The 21,416-nt window shown below is 41.0% G+C and overlaps 1 protein-coding gene and 1 long non-coding RNA gene across 2 annotated transcripts in view; one reads left to right on the plus strand and one right to left on the minus strand.

The window, feature by feature from the left end:
* Positions 1 to 8,120: 8,120 nt before the first annotated feature.
* Positions 8,121 to 12,154, minus strand: LOC113424880 (uncharacterized). Its single transcript, XR_003372536.2, has 3 exons — positions 12,004 to 12,154; positions 9,989 to 10,108; positions 8,121 to 9,469 (listed from the first exon to the last, which is right to left on the minus strand). It is a non-coding gene; the product is annotated as an uncharacterized LOC113424880 (long non-coding RNA).
* A 13-nt stretch (positions 12,155 to 12,167) lies between these two features.
* Positions 12,168 to 21,416, plus strand: part of PTEN (phosphatase and tensin homolog) — a 64,739-nt gene continuing 55,490 nt past the window's right edge. The window contains exon 1 of the mRNA XM_026686761.2: positions 12,168 to 13,420. Coding sequence (XP_026542546.1) covers positions 13,342 to 13,420 — 79 coding nt within the window. The 5' untranslated portion in view covers positions 12,168 to 13,341. The remainder of the gene's footprint in view (positions 13,421 to 21,416) is intronic.

Genomic DNA, 21,416 nt, shown 5'->3' on the forward strand with positions numbered 1-21,416 from the left:
ATTGGAGTATCCATTACTATCCTGCCTTTCTTTGGACCAGCTCTAGGGAACCCGAAATTGAGTGACAAATTTACCTTATATTCACAGGCTAAGTTCAAGTTGTGGAGAGTACAGTATGTTGCAGAAACTCTGGTTTGTAAAGTTACCTTGTGCCTGACTAAGGGTGGGGAAACTGAGGCCAACGGTCTCTTAATCCTTTTATTAAATATGTATTACAAGACATTGATATCTCACCCCAGCTCCAGATGCTCCTTGGCCAGATAATATTGATAAGAATACAAGCACCACATAGCAGAAACATTGCGGAGACACATAATGGAAAACAGTCTTTGTTAGAAATATTTTCAAACGAGAATGGAGGTAGATTTGGATGTCCTGAATTTGCTTTAAGATGGGGGTCCCCAACCCCGTTTCATGGCTGGGACCGGGCCCCAGCATGACATAAACCGGGCCACGCAAACAAGCAAAGCCCCATCTGTGGGATGCAGGCTCCCTCAAGTCCACAGAAAAATCTCCACGGAAACTGGTGCCTGGTGCCCAAAAGATTGGGGGCCACTGCTTTAAGGCTTTATTTTGATTTCATTGGAATGAGACATGAATCATTTGTATGAGCTGCATGTGTAGGGAGAAGCCAATTCCAATAAAACGTTAAATTTTACACAACATTTACCTTTAATAGAACACTAGATTTGTATCTAGTCCTTTCAGGTATATCCTACTATGTTTGGACTCCTTATAGGATTATATTATAATGCCTATCCTCACATTTTGAGGGTCACTTTGTTGTAGTGGCTAAGGCATTAGATTAGAAACTGGGAGACTGTTGAGTTCTACTGCCCTGTAAGGCACAAAGCCAACTTGCTTACCAGATAATTTCTCTAAGCCCAAAGAAGGAAGCAGTGGCAAACCACTTCTGAAAAACCTTGCTAAGAAAACACAGGGACTTGTCCATGCAGCCTCCAAGAAACTGACATGATTGAATAGAAGAAAAAACGTACTTTTATTATTGATTTCCTCAGATTGGGAACTAAGGCTGAAAGGTTATTCAAAAATATCTAACAAGTTTGAAGAGAAATTACCTTATCATTTCCAAGGAATAATATCAAGAATACTTGGATTCTGGAAATATATAATGAATTTCTTTTCAATTTTTCACATTTCACAGATTCATGATGTAAAGATGCTGCTGTACTGGGTGAAGAATCTTGGCTACTCTGAAGAGACTTTGTTTCTGCACTTTGGGAGTAAGGCATATTTGCAGGCTTATACTCTTTTTGTGTTTTTCAGTTGGAAAATGGGTTTGCCTCCCAGCAAATGAATTGCAAGCTACAAGTAGTAAGATTAACCAGGGGATCAGTAGATCAAGGTTCTCTAAGTTAAAGATGGCCTGCAAATACAGCAGGTATTATTTAGTGAAGATCAAATATGACCATCAAATAAATATGTTCTAAGAGGGTCTGATTCATATGGATGTATGGGAGACATGGAGAAGATAACAGGGCTTCAGAATTGTGGTTCCCTTGTTGGGGAACTCTACCCACAAAAGTTTGTGTAGGCCCTTACCCCTCACCCAGTATTTTGGAAGGCAGCAAAAACTATTTTGTTTTGCCATGATTTCAATCTGAGTTTATTGTTTTGTAGCATAGAGTATATTTTGGCAGCTATGTTTCTTTCCCATCCACCCCGCACTCCTGTGCGCGTGTGAACTTTTGTCTTTTTCTATATTTTGTGTTACTGTTGTTCTATTTCATGAAATCTATGGATGTGGGTGGGTAACAAAAACTGTGAATAAGTAACAAAATCTTTCTTGTGTTCAGTCTAAAATTCAAATGCTAGGAGACAAAGGAGATATTAATTATACCTCTGTACCCAGAATGATAGATTTGAAAACATGTTACCTTTGGCAAGGTTAATGGAAGTAGAAGAAGAGAGGTCACAGATATAGAAGATGGACTAGATTAGTGATTCCCAAAGTGGTTGGTACCGCTCCCTGGGGGGCAGTGGGATGCCTTAGGGGGGCGCTAAGAGGCGAGGGGGCCAGCAGGGGGACGCTAAGCGGAGGCGGGGGACATTTGAGGTGCCGGCCCTGCAGGTTCACCCACTGACTAGCACCGCTCCGGAGCCGGCGCCTCCAATGCAGAAGAGGTGGCACCTTATGTGCCGCCGTGGCTGTGTTCAACATGCCACCCCCTCCTGCTTCTTAGTGCCCCTCTGCTGGCCCCCTTGGGGGCACTAAGAGGCAGCAGGGGGGCGTTCAAGGCGCTGGCTCTGCAGGTTCACCCATTTACTGTAGTAACGCTCCAGAGTCGGCGCCTCCAATGCGGAAACAGTGGCATGTTATGTGCCGCCGTGGCTGCGTTCGATGCACTGCCCCCCTGCCACATCTTAGCGGCCCTAAGTGGGCTGGCAGAGTGGCGCTAAGAGGCGGCAGGGGGGCATTCAAGGTGCCGGCTGGCCCTGCAGGTTCACCCATTGAGGCGCCGGCTCTGGAATTGATGTTTCCTGACGTGCCTGCGGGGGCGGCACCTCCAACACAGCAGCTGTGGCATGGCTTTGCTCTTCTTTTCCAACACTGCACTGCTGCCTGCCCTGGGCTTCCTCAACCCTGCCCTGTACTGGCTCCAGGAAGCAGGGAACAGCACCGCCCTCTATAACGTGAGTGCCCCGGGAGGGGAGGCGCTTGGGAGGCTGATCCCTGGTGGGAGGGGCAGCCTGTGAACTTGCTGTCAGGCACAGCAACTACAAAGAGGGGTTGAGCGGGATCCTGGATATTGGGCATGTGGTCAAAGCCTTCCTACCTATCTACCAATCCATCCATCCATCCATCCAAAAGGTCTTTCTTTCTGTCTGTCTACCTACCTATCTACCCATCCATCCATCCATCCATCCATCAATCCATCTATCTATCTTCCTACCTACCTACCTACCTACCTACCTACCTACCTACCTACCTACCTATCCATCCATCCATCCATCCATCCATCCATCCATCCATCCATCAATATATCCATCCATCCAAAAGGTCTGTCTGTCTTCCTGCCTGCTTGCCTACCTGCCTGCCTACCTACCTACCTACCTACCTATCAATATATCTATCTACCTACCTGTCTGTCTCTCTGTCTCTGTGTCTATCTATCCATCCATCCATCCATTTTCGAAGTGCCAGCTCTACAGGCACATCAGGAAAGTAGAGCAAAGCCAGTCTGGGAGGGAGGGAGGGAGAGAGAGAGAGAGGGAAGGAGAGTGTGTGTGTGTGTGTGAGAGAGAGAGAGAGAGACTTGATGCATCAGCCTAGTTTAGACTGAGGCCCTTTTCCACATTGAAACATCTTTGGCTTCTATTAAAGGTTTTGTGGACAAAACATGGTCAAGACTATCAGGAAGCTCTCACATTTTGTTGAGACTTTAAACAAGATCCATTGGCCCAGATCTCCACCCTAAAAAATTACTTTTCCCCAATGAATTATAGTGCCAATTCTGAAGAAGGCAAAACCAAAATGTACTGGTAAATTACAAGGAGAACACAGACACACAGACACACACACACTCCCTTCTAACCCTGCTGGAGCAGGTGATTGGACTAGAATAGATATCTCATTATCTTTCTCCTCCCTCCCTCCCTCCTTCTTTATTTTTTTTCTTTCTGTCCCTTCCTTCCATCCCATTTCTTTGTCCCTTTTTCTTTCTTTCCCTTTTCTCTTTCTTTTCTTCCTTCTCTCTCTCTTTCTTTCTTTCTTTCTTTCTTTCTTTCTTTCTTTCTTTCTTTCTTTCTTTCTTTCTCTCTCTCTCTTTCCCTCTCTCAGGCTCACCCCACTGACTTGGTGCACTGCTCCACTTGGACTTGCTTGGGCAGGTCCCTCCAGTGCAGCGGGCTTAATGGGGTGGACCTGCGGGGCTGGCACCTAGAATGCGGCAGTGGTGGCACATTTGAAAAGTTGAGCAAAGCCAGAGGTCGGTAATTTTTGCTGCAAAGAATAACAAAAGCTTCTGGGTTGTGCACAAGAAGGGACACACATGTCAAGGCAATTCAACAACATAAAATAAAGAAATACAAATAAAACAAATCAACAAGAATCAGCAAAGCATCTCTGATTAGATTCTATTCACTACTAGAATCTAATCAGAGATGCTTTGCTGATTCTAGTCCAATGACCTGCTCCAACAGGGTTGGAAGGGAGTGTGTGTATGGCTGTCAAAACTCCAAAAACAGGTCAAGTAGCTCTGGGGAGGCCAGTCATAAACTAGAACGCTTGCTAAACAACCGGCTATTAAGTGAGGACCACTTGTATTTGGTTGGCCAGTAACCAAGCCATGCCCACCTAGTCACATGCCCACCAAACCACACCTACCCAGTCATGTGACCACAAAGCTATGCCCAGCCAGTCACGTGACCAGCAAGCCATGCCCTCAAATTAGGCCATGCCCACAGAAATTTGAATCCCACCCCTGGGTGGGGGGCCACCGAGGATGAGTTTGTAGCACCAAGGGGGTGGTGGACTGAAAAAGTTTGGGAACCACTGGACTAGATGATAAGAATGACCTTACTACTGATTGCTACTGATATAGGAAAATAGTGAACATTGGATTATGCTGCCACCAAGATTTGAACTTAATTCAATAATACCTAATTCTTTATTTAGAATTCCATACTTCTACTACCTCTTAATCAGGAATTTAGGTTATCTTTTTATGTCTATCTGTAATCCTTTGTTGTCATTAGTTGCAGAAATAATTTCCTTCCAGATTCTCAATAAATTGGATGTGGTAGCATATACATGTACAAATCTCATTCTTGCGCAATTTCCAAAATTGAAAAATGTATTGATGCACATGTATAAAAGACTTAATATATTTCTTACCTTCTTGAAACTATCCATACTTTTACATGGAATAATACTTCTCTCTTATAGATTCTGATGCTGCAAACTAGTGAATCCCTTCTTATAATTTTATTCTTCATTTTTCATCCCATTCCATTTTTAATGTGGAATTTGAACTCTTTATACCGTCATTTTGTATTACAGTTAATTAAATTTAGGGTTAAATTACATAATGTGACAGATTTAAAAACATCTGTGAAACCACACAAGGGTTGTACGATTTGTACATAGGTAATACAATGTCTTTGTGATGACAGCATACATAATAATGTATGCTGGACATGGGAGCAGCATATAGACATCAGCATATATACTTATGCTTATATTTATAGTTTCTATATACTTATCCTTACACTTATAGCTTCTTTAAAGTTTGAATAGCCAAATATTGTGTGGCAAAGAAATATGAAGTTTCCTAGAATGCATTTATTTATTAAATTTAGCTGCCTATACCTAGTGTAAAATGCTCATTAAATAGCAGTGAAGATACGGTGTATTGGCTGGAGCACTGTGTCTAGACCAGGAATGTCAAACTTGGCAGCCCACCGGCTGGATGCATCATATGCAGGCCATGCCCACCCCAGGTCTGCAAACAGGAAAAATATTGCAAAAAGTCATGTGCCGGCAACATGACACCGCAAATTTGACACTTGTGACCTAGACAAAGGCACAAATAATTCTCAACTGTTAACAGTGGGATCATAAGGTAAGAATTTACAGGATATTTCATTAGCAATTTTGAATTTTTTTAAACTGAAAAGCACCAAATGTACAAAGCAAAAACACCATTCTTAATTTATATAAATGTTCTAACAAAGGCAACTAACCTTCTTCCTGCATTTATCTTACATATTTCACATTATCATCTCATCGACCTGAGATGCCACTGAAAAATGTGTTTAAAAGACTTTAGAGGTCTGATAATAGATGCTTATACTGGAGTAGCGCTTACAGTTTTTGCTAATTTCATTAATTTTATTACAACTTTTAATTTAAAGACATTGGAAAGTGATTGTTCAATGTGACCTCTGCAGATGTCCATCTAAAATGCTTTGGGGTGAAGTAACAACCACAATTTTGGGATTTATCGGTCATGAAGCAATGATGTGTGGTTTGAAATGTTAATTCTCTAGTCCCATAAAGTAGATTGATAGATGAGGCATAAAATGGTTCCAGATGCTATATTTCCTAACTGTTCAGCTGTGCTTGCTTTCTCTACCTCTGTCACCTGAAGCTGTAATATTGTAAGTAGGCCACCTGCATTTTGATTTCCCTGCTTTTAGCAGAATGTCCTTGAAAGCGTTTGGAAAGCAGCATGTTGCTTTGTTAAAAAAAAGAAAGAAAGAAAAATATGTCAAATCAAGGAAATAATCTTGATAAAGATGGCTGGAAATACAGACTTGATATGGCACAGAATTGTGTGTTTGAGATGCTACATTGTTTCTAAGGTATAAGTACTTGAGATTTTGTGAACAAAATACCAGTGGTACTATCCATGAAGATGCATCAGACAAAGCGGGTCTGTGTGATTTATCTTGTTGCATTCTGAACAATAATAGGGGAAAGAAGAGAGAACAGTTACCAAATCAAACAGGCCTACAGGACTGCATTTCGTCTAATTTGAGGCAAACTGCACTGTAAAACTTACATGTAAAACCAGAACATTCCACTTCTACAGGATTTTAAATTTACATTGGACATTGCAAATATAGATTAAAGAATTTACTATATAAATAGTAAAAAGTTGCAAAAGTTAACGTGGAAGTAAAAATCCTGGGCTGATAGCTTTTAGACTAGATCTGGACACAGGTCTCAGGCCACATCTGGCGCTTTGATTGTCCCTGTCTGGCCTGTGTGAGGTCATTTGTAAATTAGAACTCAAATGTAAATAAGTGCACAGTATGTCATGCATGCAGTACAACTGCTTTGCTTTTATTTTGAAGGAGACTGATGTATTTTCCCCCCAGTTTATTTATGTGCATACATTTGTGCCTACGCACCCATCACAGCCCTATTGATAAGTCCTAGTTTCTTATGTGACCCCCTGGGAAAATTAATTGCCCCCAGCACTGTTTGTCATAATTGTTATGCTACTTCTGGTGTATTTGCTTCACTGTTTGCAGATAACATTCAGTATAGGTTGAGCTTCTGGATAATTTTTTGTTTAAATTGAAATAAGAGGATCTGGAACAGGACTGTCAAACTTGCAGCCTGAAGGCAGGATGTGTGTCACACGCTGACCATGACCATGCCCATGCCCAGTTTAACAAAGGGGGAAAAAGTCACGTGGCAATGCCATGACGATGTGAGTTTGATACCCTTGATCTAGAATGTTAAAAATGTAGTTGGTTTTTGATGAAAGAATTGAGGAATGTTTCAAATAGCAAATGAAAAAACTATGTGGTTTGTCGTAAGACTGGAACATATTACTTTCTTGCTAATCATCATTTTTTAAACACTGTCAATTCCCTTTGTGTCTGCTGATAGCATTCATGGAAGATTGATTTGAAATGTAAAAAAACCTGAGAGATTTGTTCACTTTATACATGATTTTGATAGGAAATGGGGGAAAAATTGCCCTGTTGTACAAGTATCAGAAAGCATAAGGGCTGATCACTGGAGAGTAGTTTGGTGAAATTTGGTGTAGAACTGAAAATCCTATGGCTGAAATCAATAACATTTAATGTATCACTTGCCTTCTCTGGTTCATAATATCAACATGGAGTATTGCTGAAAAGAATGTTCTGCTATCTTAAACCATTTTTCCTATTTAGAAAATGTTTATGGACAGAAATATATGAGCAGAGCTTGTTAGCCTATATACCCTTATCTATTCCTTCTAGTTTAAAGTGTTTGTAAAAACAAATAGTGTGCATGTATATAAAGGTAAAACCTCCTTAGATAACAAAATGTAGCACTTTTCTCCCTTTTTCAATACCTCCCACTCTTGCTGAATTCAAGGTATGCAGTTCATGTGTCTCTAGAGTCTTCTTGACAAGAAATAACCTTGAAAATGCAAAAGCATTTTAAATTAAAAGCAGGTACAAATTAGCTCAATAAACCAGCAAGTGCACAATTCTCACAAAAATTTTTTGAAGATAAAGAGAATGTTGGAAAACAATGGAAACGAAACCATACCAATCCATCCCTAGAGACAACTAAATTGCCTTATAAAAACAACAAGTCCGTGGGCATAAAACGGTTTCTAAAAAGCAGGGAGAATGAGCCTTCTCCATCCATTAATATAGGTGATAGGGCAATTTCACGTAATGCACTCAGGGATATAGCAATAGGAACTGAATTTCTTTTTCCTTTTACATGATGTACATCTATCTGTAAGATTTATATTTTACTTTTCCTTCAAGGGCTCAAGGCAGCAAATATAGCATTGTCTCCAATTTTTCTTTCTAACCTCTTTCCTGCGTGAGAGATTTTGCTGATAGCGAATGGACCAAAGGCACCCACTGGATTTCAATGGACTGGAAGGATGGATTTGAATCTTAATCTCCCGAGGGCAGATCCAATACCAGAACCACTACCTCACATGGTCTCTCTTTTGATATACATATTTTAATGCAACTTGCTGAAAGTTAAGATCATGGGTTTCTTTTAAAAATAGCTCCAGATTTTTATTTGGAAACCCTTGAAGTCGGCCTAAGAGATAAATCTAATATTTTTGCAGAAGCAATTTCTGCCTATGGTATTTGTGTCAACTTTAACTTGATTTGGGATTTTAATGCAATAATACAGGCCAGTTGCCTTAGGTTTAGAATAAGTATACATTGCCAGAGCATATTGTTGGTATATTATGCATTCTCATCACATCAGATAGACTGCCCTCCCAAAAAGTGGGGTGTTTCATTGACCAGACTGACACCATATTACATAATCACAGTCTTCTTAATCATTGCCTCCTCCCACAATTCCAATGAAAATTCTTCCACAAAGTATCAGTTAATCTTGAGGTGGAGAGTGGGCAGCCTATTATTACATCAATAAATCTCTTTATATTTGTTTTTACTGTTTGAAAAATGCTAGGTGAGGCTGCTAATTATCTATTGAAAATAAAACCTGTTTGGGGCATCTAGTAAATAGACTCATTCTACTAATTTTATTCACAATTCTTTAGGAAAACTTCTCATGCTAATTTCTTTTGGAGTCCACAGGCTGACAGGTTGTATACATGTTAACTGTTTTGTTGAATAAGTCATACTTGGCTAAGTCTACAAACCCTGCTAAGCCATGTTGGCCCAAAATATAAGGCAAAACTAATGAAAAACAACTCATCAGCAGGATTGTTAGCCCTACTGAAAGTGATTTAAGATTTAAAATGTAATACCAATTATTGTAACAGAATGATTATATCAAGGTTTCCCATTTTTATTGTTTTTATTTTCTATATTTTTTCCTTTATTCTCCATTATTTTTTAAGAATGCTTTTTGAACCTAGAAAGGATGAGGTTTGTGCTTTATTTTAGAGAAAGGGTGTCAGACTGGATTTCTTCGAGGGTCGGATCAGCATTGTAGTTTTGCTCAGGCCGGCGGGGGGGGGGATGGGTGGAAGACAGGACGGACACCTCCTGCAGGACCCTGTGGACCAAAATGGGGTACATAAATAAATCTCAGAGAGCACCAAGGACTCCACCGTTCAATCCTGAGCTGCAAGGGATGAACTGTCTTTCCTTAGTTAAATAAAATCAGATGGGTACTAGGAGCTGTTGCCAAGCATCAGCCACCCTGGGATGCCATGTGGAGATCAAAATTGTAATCAATGTCTTTGTGGCTTCTGTCACGTCATGTCAGACTGAAGTTTGCTTGATTTGCCTTAAAGGGATTGATATTTTAAGCAGTTTTCTGCCCTGGGGTCTCTAACTGTGGCTTATAGTTTAGCATATGCTAAATGTAGATACTGCAATTTATTAAACTTTAGTTGAGTGAAACCATAGCTTAGCACTGTGTGAACTCAATCTGTTACAATTAGAAAGGGAAATGAAAAACAGTACATTTTCTCTGGCGTTTCAATGGTCCTTGCTCCAAACCTTCCCCCCCCCCCCTCTTAAAGTTAAAAGGAGAAGTGTGGTGTAGGAAGTGAAGCTAAATGAAACTCACCCAAGTAATTATACATCGTGTAAAGAGGCTTTGCAACATTTGATGCTAGAACTAGATTGTCATCAGGGGACTATGGCATAAGGGAACTGAATTCTTTTGTCGCTCTTCATTCTACATCAACTGGAAAAAAAAAACCCAAACCCGGAACTGATTTCCGTTTGTTGAAAAAGGAGAAAAGTGGGCCATCCCTTTTCCCTATTACGTGAATGATTCAGCCGCCCTGTCCCTGCATACTGGCAACTTAAAAAGCTGACGCAAATCATGGAAGCCAGAAGAACTCAAAATTATGTGCCATGCCTTTTTGGAGAATGATACCAAGAATAACGAACTAGCCAGCTGCAGGTTGGTCAAACCCAGCTCGTGGAAGATAGCTCTTGAAGCCAACGAAAGTCTATTTGAGTACCCAGGCGGGAGGCCTAGCGAAATATAGGTGGCCCTCGACTTACAACAGTTCATTTAGTGATTAAAGTTACATCCACTGAAAAAAGTGATTTATGACCATTTTTTCACACCACCATTGCAGCATTCCCCCATGGTCACGTGATCAAAATGCAGACGCTTGGCCACTGACTCACATTTATGACGGTTGCAGTGTCCATGGGGGAGGGTCACGTGACCCCCTTTCGTGACCCTTCCTACAAGTAAAGTCAACAGGGAGAAGCAGGTTTCACTTCACAATGAAGTAACACTTCACTTAACAGCTGTGGCAAGAAAAGCCACCCAATGGGGCCAAGCTCACGTATAACAAACGTCTGGATTAGCATAGAGAGAGGGAGGGAGAGGGGGTTCATTGCGGTCGTACGTCGAGGCTCAACCGTCCTGCGATTTGAGCGGCCGTCGGGAAGCGCGTCTTCCTCTCCTGAGCCAATAGAGGGCGCAGTGGCGCCAGGCCACACGTCGCGCCTCGGCTTTTTCCGCAACCTTCGGCGTCTCTTCTAGAGGGCTCGAGCGGCGGTGGAAGAAGCTGGAGGCTCGGAACGCGGCGCCCGCTTCTCATTCGCCTTTTGCGTGTTCCTCGGTTCCTGCCGAGATTTCAGTTCCGAGCTGGAGGGGATGGCGCTTGCCCAACGGCAGGCTCGGGGAGGGTCTTGAGCACCGGGTGACATCAGCGCAACCGAGCGCACACAAAAGCGATGGAGGCTCCCCCCCCCCCAGTAACGCAACTTTGCAGGCTCGGTGCAATCCGGCGCCGCTGCAGAGAGCGAAGCCCCCAACCCCCTTCTCATTAAGGGGGTCTCTCTCTCTCTCCCGCCCCTCCCCTCTTCAAAAAGGCTCCCTCACGAGGCGGCTTTGCAGCCACCCAGGTCTCGTCATCCATTCTAAGAGTGGCCTCTACCCCCACCCCACCCCCACCCAGCACGCCCGCAGGAATGACGCTTGCGGTCACCCTCTGCGGATGTTTTACACATACATTACACACAAACTCGTTTTGCTCGGTATCGTTTGCAAGGCTGCACCTGCTGGCTTCTTACAAAATCCCGCTGCTTTTTTTTCTCCGCCTCAAAAGATTAAAAAGCTGACCAGACATTTTGCTTTTTTTTTTTTTTTTAGTTATCCGGCAACCATATTTGTAAAAAAGAAAAAAAGGGGGGGGGGAAGAGTTCAGACTCTTTTGACAAGGGCCTACAATTTCATGAAGCAATATCCATCAAAGGGATGCAACGCTGGGCACAAATTCAATCTCGGCGTGCAGTGGGGGGGGGGGAACAGTCTCGTCATCCTTTCAACTTTCTCTCTTTCTCACACACGAAAAGAGGCTGGGAGGACGAGAGCGCGAGGCGGGAGAAGGAACGGAGGAAGGCCCGAAAGGCCGCTCGGAAAACAGGAAAGAGGGGGAGGAAGCGATTTCTTATCTTTCCCCCCGCTTTCGCCCAGCGCGCGTCACGTGACTCCCACAGGGAATTAGCTCGTCACGGCGATGAGGCAATCGCTTGCGGTATCCCTCCGCCACTCAGAACGTGCGCACGCTCCTCCCCTTTCTTCCCACTCAACCCCCGCCCCAAACCCCGTTCCACCTCCGCGCCTCTTTGATCCCAATTCGGGGCTTGGCCTTTTCCCCGAAGAACGAGTCGGGCGCTTCCCGTGCAGGGTTTGGCAAAGAAGGAGGGACAGAAGAGAGAAGGGAGACGTCCGGGAAAAGCAGCGAATCGGCCGGCGCGGCAGCCGAAGAGGCGGTGATGTGGCGGTGCGGGACTACTTTTTTCGTCAGCGGCGGCGGCGGCGGAAGGAGCTAGGAAGGGTGGAGTGGTTGGACGCCTCCTCCTCCGCCTGGGCCGTCTGTCTATCTGTCTGTCTCTCCCCTCCTTTTGGTGCTGGGCTCCCTCTCCTCCCTCCCTCTCGCTCCCTCCTGCTTCCCTTCTCGCTTCGGAAGCTGCAGCCATGATGGTAGTTTGAAGCTCCTCAAGCGGTTGGCGCTGGGAGACTCGGAGCCGCAGCCCCAACGGGAAGCGAGCGCTTAAGTGAAGCGCGCGCTGGCAAGGCAGCCGGCCGACGGACCGACCGACCGACGAGGCTGCCCCCCGAACCCCTCAGCGGATCGCGGATAACCGAACCACCGGCGGACGGAGCAACATGACCCGCGGCGACTGCCGCCAGCCTCGAGCTCTCCTCAGGACCTGAGTTCGGCGGCGGCGGCGGCCTTGGTCCTGCGCGGCCGCCGCGCCGCTACCACCAACGCCGCCGCCACCTGAGGCCCAGCCGTCTTCCCCGCGCTTTCGCCGGCCCGTCGCGTCGAGCCATAGAGTCCCAGCCCCGAGCCGGCCGCCTCCCCTTGAATCCGAGGGAGCCCGCCCGCCCGCACCCCCAGTTCGCGCGGGGTGCGGAGCGGGCCGGGGAAGGGGGCTGCCAGTCGCGGAACTGCTGTCACCGCTGCAGCTGGAGCGCCGCTGCCTGACTGAGGGGGAAAGGAACGGCCCGAAGGCGGCGGCGGCGGCGGCGGCGCTTCCTCTTTCTCGTCCCAAAGCCGCAGAAGCGCGATAGGGAGTCGGGGCCGCGTTTCTTCCTCGCCGCCGCCGCCGCCGCCGCCGCTCTCGGGATCTTGCTTGCCGCGGGGAGCCGCGCCAGTGGCGGAGCCTGCAGGAGGACCTTCCTCGCTCCCGCTTTCCGTCGGGGCCGCTGCTGCGGGGCCTTCCCGGGAGTCGCCGCTGGATCGATCGGGGGCAGGCCCTGTCCACGGTGCCGGCCTCCCCGCGCCGTCCTTGCTCGGCAGCCGCTTGGTTAGCAGCCGTCGGTCGTGCCGGCGGCGGGGACTGTTCGGGGAGCAGCCTCCCCCGCCGAGGCTTCGAGCCATCTGCACCCTGCAGCCGCCGCCGTGCCTCTCCGCGCTGTTCCTGAGCGGCTCCCGGCTCCCAGACATGACCGCCATCATCAAAGAAATCGTCAGCAGGAACAAAAGGCGATACCAGGAGGATGGCTTCGATTTAGATCTGACTTGTATCCCTTGTATTTTGGAGGCCGAGGACGGTCCCTGTTAAGAGGGGTCCCCCTTTCTCGCTAATGCACCCCGATTCTCCCAGGAGGCCTAGTGTCGCTCTATCTTGTGCTTCCCGCCCCTTTCCCCATTAGGTGCCATTTTTTATTTTTTATTTTAGAAAAATGGCTGTGATTTCTGGCTTCTCCCTCCCTTTCTTCTCGTGCAGAAGCAAGAATCTGGCAGACGTGGGCCTAGGCCGGGCATTAAAGGTAGAGATGAAATGGAAATGAGTAGTGCCCATATAGCTGTTGCATCAGAAACTTGAAGGTGATATTCGGTATGCTCCTTGCAAGTAGTAGTAGGTCTTGTGATCTGGAATAGTTATGTGAATTATGGCAGTTACTTGTATTAAAGTTGCTAAGTTCATAGTGACAAAGAGCTGAGTAGTTCCATTGTATTCGTTCTGGAAAAAGTTAATGTAGAAAGGTTCTGTCTGTATCACATCAGAGTTAGTGGATTGGGAAAGTTGGCTGTGGATGAAAAATCTACTGGTGTTTTAGTGTAGCAATAGCACTTAGACTTGCATGCCGCTTCACGCCCTCAAGCTGTTTACAGAATCAGCATATTGCCCCCAACAATTTGGGTTGGATGGATGGAAGGCTTAGTCAACCTTGAGCCAGTGTACTTATGTTTGGTTAGAAAGCAGGCTCAATAATGGATTATAAATGGTGGTGAATATGCTACAAAAGATTGTTGTAAATATTAAAGCTAGTATTCACATTTTTATACGATTGTGTGCTTGATTTTGACATTACATAGTACTTAAGTACCCACAAATGTAAGTATCTGATATTCTTCAGATAAGATTTTGAAAAATTGCTATTTTACCTAAGTAACCTATCTGCAAAGGTGGTTTTGCTTAAGAAAGTGCTTCTAAATATATACTGTGGACTACAATATTTGTGCATTCAAAGACATTAAGAATCAATCATACACAATATTCAGGCTTTGAATTTCTTAATGTAGTACAATTTTGATGACTATAGAAGAAATTACTTTTCACTTATATAGTTTCTGGGAGGTGTGGCCAATGCGCAATGGATATTGGTTCTTGGTGTCAATTCATATTATTTTAATTATAAAGAGATGATTGTTATTTAAGTATTTGTATTTTTAATAGTAGAAGCTACAGCTCCAGAATTAGGAAGTTGGTCATTTGCATACTCCATCCAATAATTTGAGTTATGGCTGTAAATGTTAAAGCATAGAGATGGTTTTTTTAAAGCACAGAGATTCTGAAAGACAAGTTTATCTTTCTGCAGAAATAGCTTTAGTAGGAGTATTAGTTGATGGTATCTTGTATAATAGCATAGAAATCTTTGGAAATGTAGTACTATCTTAATTGGGAGGTAAGGCTCCTTTTTGATTTAGCAGTGTTTCATTAATGCAACTTCAGATAGAACACAATTAAACGACGTGGTTCTAGTTAGGTATATGAGTACATATATTTTTATGTTGCCATCCATTATTTAATTGCAATTGTAGAATTATAGGAATCTTCCTCAATTTCAGTGAGTTCTTTGAGATATCAGTAATTGCTGAGTGTTCAAATTGTAGGCCCAAATTTCATCCTAATTTGTTTAACTCCTTACTGTTTGCTTCTCTTTGTAAGTTAGGGGTACTACAATTAAAATACATATATGTATAAACATGTGTTTTTTTAAGAAAACAAAACTTCATATAATTTAAAATACATGCAGATTGATTGTATATTACAGTACATGACAGCGTAATCATCTCTATTAAGAAATAAGTTCATTTGTTTGAAGTTTCTGTATTCGAAATTTAGAAAGCTGCCTTATACTGAGTCATTTCATTGATTGATCTAGCTCAGCCAATTGATAGATGTCAATTAATGTTAGTTGTGAGATTTAGGTAGAGGTTTTCAGTGGCCTAGCTGGAGATACTAGGGACTGAAGTTACAGCACACTGCATCCCTAGTGTGCTGTCACTAAGGTATGTTCAAATAAGCATGCCCAGATTTCTGCTGGAAAAAAAAGGAAGAATTCTTTCTGTACATAAACTTGATAAAAAATATTCTTGCTAATAACATTAATTGATACATAAATGTGCTGTATTTCCCATTGTTCCTTTTATTTTCTGCATTAGAATACTGCAAATCATGTTAGGCTAGCAAAAAGCCTTTCACATAGTCGTTCAACAATTATGGATTTGAGGTCATGTGTAGTATATTTGATAGATTTTTTTTATTGTCTTTTGGCTATAGCCCTTTCATTATTTTCTTCCTGGAATTAGGGTTGAGTTTCTCTTGAAACAGTTTTGTATTTCTTATGATTGGATGAAACAATAAATGATATATTAATATTAAGATAAAGAGTTAAAATCAAGTCACATTCCATGTTAACTGCAGTACCATGTCATTTAGTAATTAGAGAGCAAGTCCTGTAAAATTTGGACAAACTCATTTGAAAGTAAACATGCTTTAGAATTCAACTGAAAACCTCCATTTTAGTAGAATTTAGTTGTATCTAATTTAGATATTTATTTGTTTCCAGCATAATGAAATTGTCCTGAATGGTTGAGAAAAGTTTTTGTAAATTTAAGTTATCGTAGTTAGCAATGGTTTATGAGTATGGATATGGATATGTACATGTCCATATAAATAAGAGATTAAGATTTTAAATTAATATATTTTTAAATGACCCATATATTACTGGTAGGAAAACTGATTTATTGTAAGAACAGTACTTCTGTGTAATAATATTTATAGTGTATTTGTGATTGTAATTAAGCCAATTAGGCTAAATGAAAAAAGATTTCTAACTCAATGAATATTAGTTCTGAGAAGTGAGAAGTATTTTTCATTTTCAGTTCATTTTTACTGCAGCTCCTACAAACTTTGTTGATTAGTCATGTTGAATAGGCTAAAAATTTTAATCAAAAACCTCATTAGGCCATCTGACTGATATAAACCATGATGTGTGAATAAAAGCGAAAGCACACATCGTCATATAAGATATGTGAGAGTTTTTAACATGTAACTTTCAAGGAAATTATGTATAGATTTATATTTTACTAATATTTTGTTAATTCATACTTTGTGTGGGATATCATGCAATTTAGCATGCATTCTGGGATAGATTGATCTTTCCATTCATGAAATAATTGGATTCTTAGTTCCCTAAATGCTGTAAAACACTATCCTATTAAGGTAAAAAAAAATGGTTTTGTATTTAAAAATTGCAATTGGAACATGCACAATAAAGTTGGGGAAACTAAACATTAAGTTAAAAATTAACGCACTTGCTTATGTACACAGTCCACAGTTAAATTATAGCGTTGTCCAATTTGAACAGTAAAAGTTGCAGTATAAGCAAGTAGCCAGATGTTGTGTTTATTAAGAGTAAGGTATGAATTAATTGCAGTATAAAAGAGGGTGAAATTGGCCTCTTCCCTCAGATAATTATGAATGTGTATATAAATTGTTGAATGTGAAGCATGGGATGACCTATTTATACCTATGATAGCGTTCCCTAAAGTCTATATGGCCTTGTGTTGTACCAGGGGCTCCTTAACATTTTGAGCAGAGTCAAGTCTTTTTTTCTAACTGGAAATATGAGTGCTTGTATTTGCAGAAGTGTGGGTGAATGTGTATCCTGATTGCTTATATATTTATTTTTATAAGTATAAATGAGTTTTCTCCCATATGGTGTATAGATGAAAATACAGATAAGTAGGGTTAATTTTGTTTAGAATAAAAAGTAAAGTCTCATTTAAATTACCAGTAAATTCAGTTCCTAAGGACCTAAGGACACATCTATATAGTATTCCTTACAACGACATAAACACGATTTGTCATTGTTTTATAATCTACAATGCAATATATTTTCAAAAAAGTAAATGTGTAATTCTGGTGGGCAATGCTATCATCATTGTTTGGGTTATGTGCTGGTTGAGGCTTCGGTAAGCAGAGCAACAATATTACAAACACTAGGGAGGAATTGTGCTTTTATAGTTCGTGTGTTTTCTGCCCTCAGCGTGGCAAGAAAATATCAACAATTTTTGACAATTGTATGTTGAAATTTGATGCATGAATAGGGGAGTGCTTGGTATCTGCTGCTTAATATATGTGACAGCTCATATTGATGCATTGATTTCTTGATTGTTAATTGTGGGCATTGTGGTTCAGAAACGTTCCAAGATAGAAATAGACTTTTCACTGGAAATGAAATATTATAATGCCAATCTTCAGTTCTGTGTGGAAAAAATCCAATAGTGTATATTTGCCTGTGGGTGTGTATTATATTAGTACATATGCTAGCGTTCTATTCCGCAGAAGCTTCTTTGGTGTCTAAATATTTAGACTAGCTTTCTCCATAGTACCTGAAATAAAATAAATTCTCTGTAAATATAAATATAGTATGCTAAAAGTAAAATATTATATATGGGTGACACTTGAGTTGACATCATTTCAAAAATTAATGATATGGAAGTTGTTCTAGACATTCAGGGTTTTAGCCACTTATTCCATCTACCTGAATTGGTTGCAATAAGATGAACATCATTCAATGATGCATTGATTTCAGAATTGTGGTCAAGTTCGATTAGAGATACGGCAATGCTTGTTTTCGAGTTCTGTCCCAGCTTTCTGAAGGCTTGGGGAATCTTCCACATGGTTGTCCTTCCAACTGCTGGATAAGGAAATTACTCCCACCCCTTCTTTTAACAAGAAGTCTCTGCTAAATCCCAATTCACTCAAATAATGAAACTTTCCTGTTTGCAGGGGTACAATTATATCTGTCCATGTAAGGAGACAAATTTGACAGAAGTGTGTTCTCTTCAGCACATTTTGGGGTACAATGGGAGGAAAGGGAAATTACATTACACAGGCAGATTTCCACATCTATAGTCTCAAGCCAAACCCATTGTTATCTGTATTTTATAAAACAAATATATAGAAGGGCATAAATTATAATCTAATTTAAAATAACATATTCAACAAATATGATATAAGCATTCTTGGACTTTGTTCCTGCTGACTATGGAATACTAAATGATTACTGTACCTTTACTTCATATGTTCCTTCAGCAAAGATGCTAATGAGAGGTGATTCGTTTCTTCTTTGTTTTCTCTTGTCCTGCTACCAAATTTGCTTCCCCTTTTAAAGTAAGAAATACAGTGCCATTTTAACTATATAATTTTCCAGCTGGAAGCTTTTTAATTCTGTTGTAAAATCAATATTGCTGCTGATTTTATGGTCAGCAACACTGGTCATAAGTTTCTTTGAAAGTTTAATCTTCATTGACACAGTTTTTACAGAGGAATACTATAGTTCTGTATTCCTAATATGCTATTGCAATATTTGATTTATTTACTAGTTAATTTGCTGCTCATTCCAATAGAGCTAGACACAGCTTGCCAGTCAATCAAACACAATAACAATAAAACTATAATAAACAATAGCAAACAAATAGTACCCCAAGGAGCAGCCACAAGCATTCAGACTCAAAGAAGAGTTCCCCTCATTTCATCATTCTGTAAAGGCCATCTACTCATACTTTATAGTGTTTTATTCATATAAATCATTGGGTTTTAATAACTACTTTATAGCCATTTGACTAAGAATGAATCAGGTTGTAATCTCAGGTCACATATTTTTTCTATAAAAACTTCTCCCACCCCCTTCCCATTACATTTCTGGATTTGTATGGAAAATACACTACATTAGTGTATAAAAATTTATTTTCACATTTTCTTTTCATCTGGTGCCGAAAATGCTTGCATGTTAATGTGTCAGCACCTTTGCAGGGTTATATTGGTTTGTTAAGAACTTTATTTCTATTAATCTTGGAATAAAAAATTGATAGCTAATTTCTAGAAATGTAAATCTGATTTGACTCAAATCAGTGGAATTGGCAGAATGGGATAAATTCAACAAGATGTTCGCTATTCTGGAGATATGCCTGAATTTAGCTGTGTATAATTCTGGGCCTTAGGATTGAGTACATTTTAACTGGCTTCTGCAGAATGTGAAAAGCAGTGTAGCAGAATTTCTTTTTCTCCATTTATGTAAAACCCTTTTGTGATCAGAGATGAGAGTGATAGATTTCAGTGAATGAAAGGTGTGCTGTTACATTGGAGTGATTTAGAAGTCAAGCAGTTTTGATTACAGAAGTTTAATTGGGGGGACTCTAGAAATCTCAAGGGTTAAGAGATTTTAAACACTTCTAAACAGGCATTCTATATGTTTGTGTCTTACCACATTTTTATCCTGGTGAGTTTTATCATGGGGTATCAACTTTATGCTGTGACTTTTAATTCAGAAACTTTATGAACCCTTTTGATTGTTTTCACAACAAGGGATATTGGAAGAATAGACACTGGAGAAAAAAGGAAGCTCATGCCTTGTGTTTTCACTACAATTCTTGAGGAAATCAGCTTTAGTTTCTTCCGAAATGGATTGCATTACTTATAAACAAGCCATCCATTTTCAAAAATATTTCAATCCATGTGAAATTTAGAATGGATGACCCTTCGCATACTATTGCTACAAATGTTAGGGCATACTGTGCAACAGCAGAAGTTAAATACATATATTAAAAAAAGCTTTTAAAGAGTATTGCCTGAGAACCCAATACAATTTTTATGCAGCATAACTTGCTTCATTTGCTCATAAACTTATATGTATATTTCATTACATTCTGTTGAAAAAAGAGAATATATTTAGGTTATTTCCATGCTAGATTGTGTTTATGTTTTTCCAAAATCTGTCTTTGCATCAAGCGAGAGCACACTATCTCCAGAATGTTCTTGGTTTTCAAAGCTATGAATTCAGACGGGTGCTGTGGAGATGCAGATTCCGATTTCCATTCAACCACGGAACTTGTCGGGTTACTTTAGGGTAGTTGTTATTCTTGGCACATGATTACAGTTTTGAAATTAAAATGAGAGTCTTGTGCATGTAATTCAACTTTTATTTCTTTCATTGTATCCCACTTTTATTATTAGAAAAAACTGAAGCCTGCAAACATATTCCCCCAACACATCTTCCTCCTATTTTTCCCACAGCAGCAACCCTGAGTGAGTGACCCAAAGCCAACCAGCACGCTTTCAGGGCTAAGGTGGGATTTGAACTCACGGTCTCCTGCTTTCTAGCCTGATGCCTTAACCGCTAGACCAAACTGACCAAACTTATAATAATATAAAAATTATATCAGGGATTGACAACTTTAGGTGATGAGACATATTTTGCTTGCATGTGTGCTTTTGTATGTATGCTGAGAGTGCAACTGAGTGAGTACACAAAATGGAAGAGGTTGTGTTGCATATATATAGTTTAAATTTTTATTTTGCTCCTCGGCTGACGAGTAGAGGTGTTTTTTAAAAAAAGTGTCAAGCCTGGTAAAATGTATATTTTTTTTATTTCCACCTCAGAATGGAAAGAAATTATCACATATCAAGTACTGAAATAATGACTTAAGACCATTTTTCACACAACTGTTGCAGCATTCCCATGGTCATGTGACTTACATTCTGACAAGCAAAGTCAACGGGAAAGCCAAATTCACTTAACCACTGTGTTACCAACTTTAACAATTGCAGTGATTCACTTAACAAATCTGGCAAGAAAAGTCATAAAACGAGGCAAAATTCAATTAACAAATTTCTCACCATAGTAACATAAATTTTGGGATCAGTTGTGATTGTAAGTTGAGGACTACCTGTAGTCAGGTTTCAATTTCCCACCAGCTTTGATGGAAGTGAACATACAAAGGATTTTGCTGAAATTGTAATTCCAAAATATTCCTGATTTCTAAATCAGCAATATTTGTCCAGTTTCTGTGCTTTGTCTTATGCTGAAAATACTGTTAAGCTAATCCAAAATGTGAATGTGGGGATATATAACGTTACATCCATACATTTTCAGTCTCCCTAATCTAGCAAGCTTTTTTTCCTCTAATTTTGAATCTAAATCTGTTTCCCTTTGTTGAAAG

The sequence above is a fragment of the Notechis scutatus genome, chromosome 4 (genome assembly GCF_049901735.1).
Source record: "Notechis scutatus isolate UNSWTSFEM ecotype Mainland chromosome 4, rNotScu1.2, whole genome shotgun sequence".
Lineage (NCBI taxonomy): Eukaryota > Metazoa > Chordata > Lepidosauria > Squamata > Elapidae > Notechis > Notechis scutatus.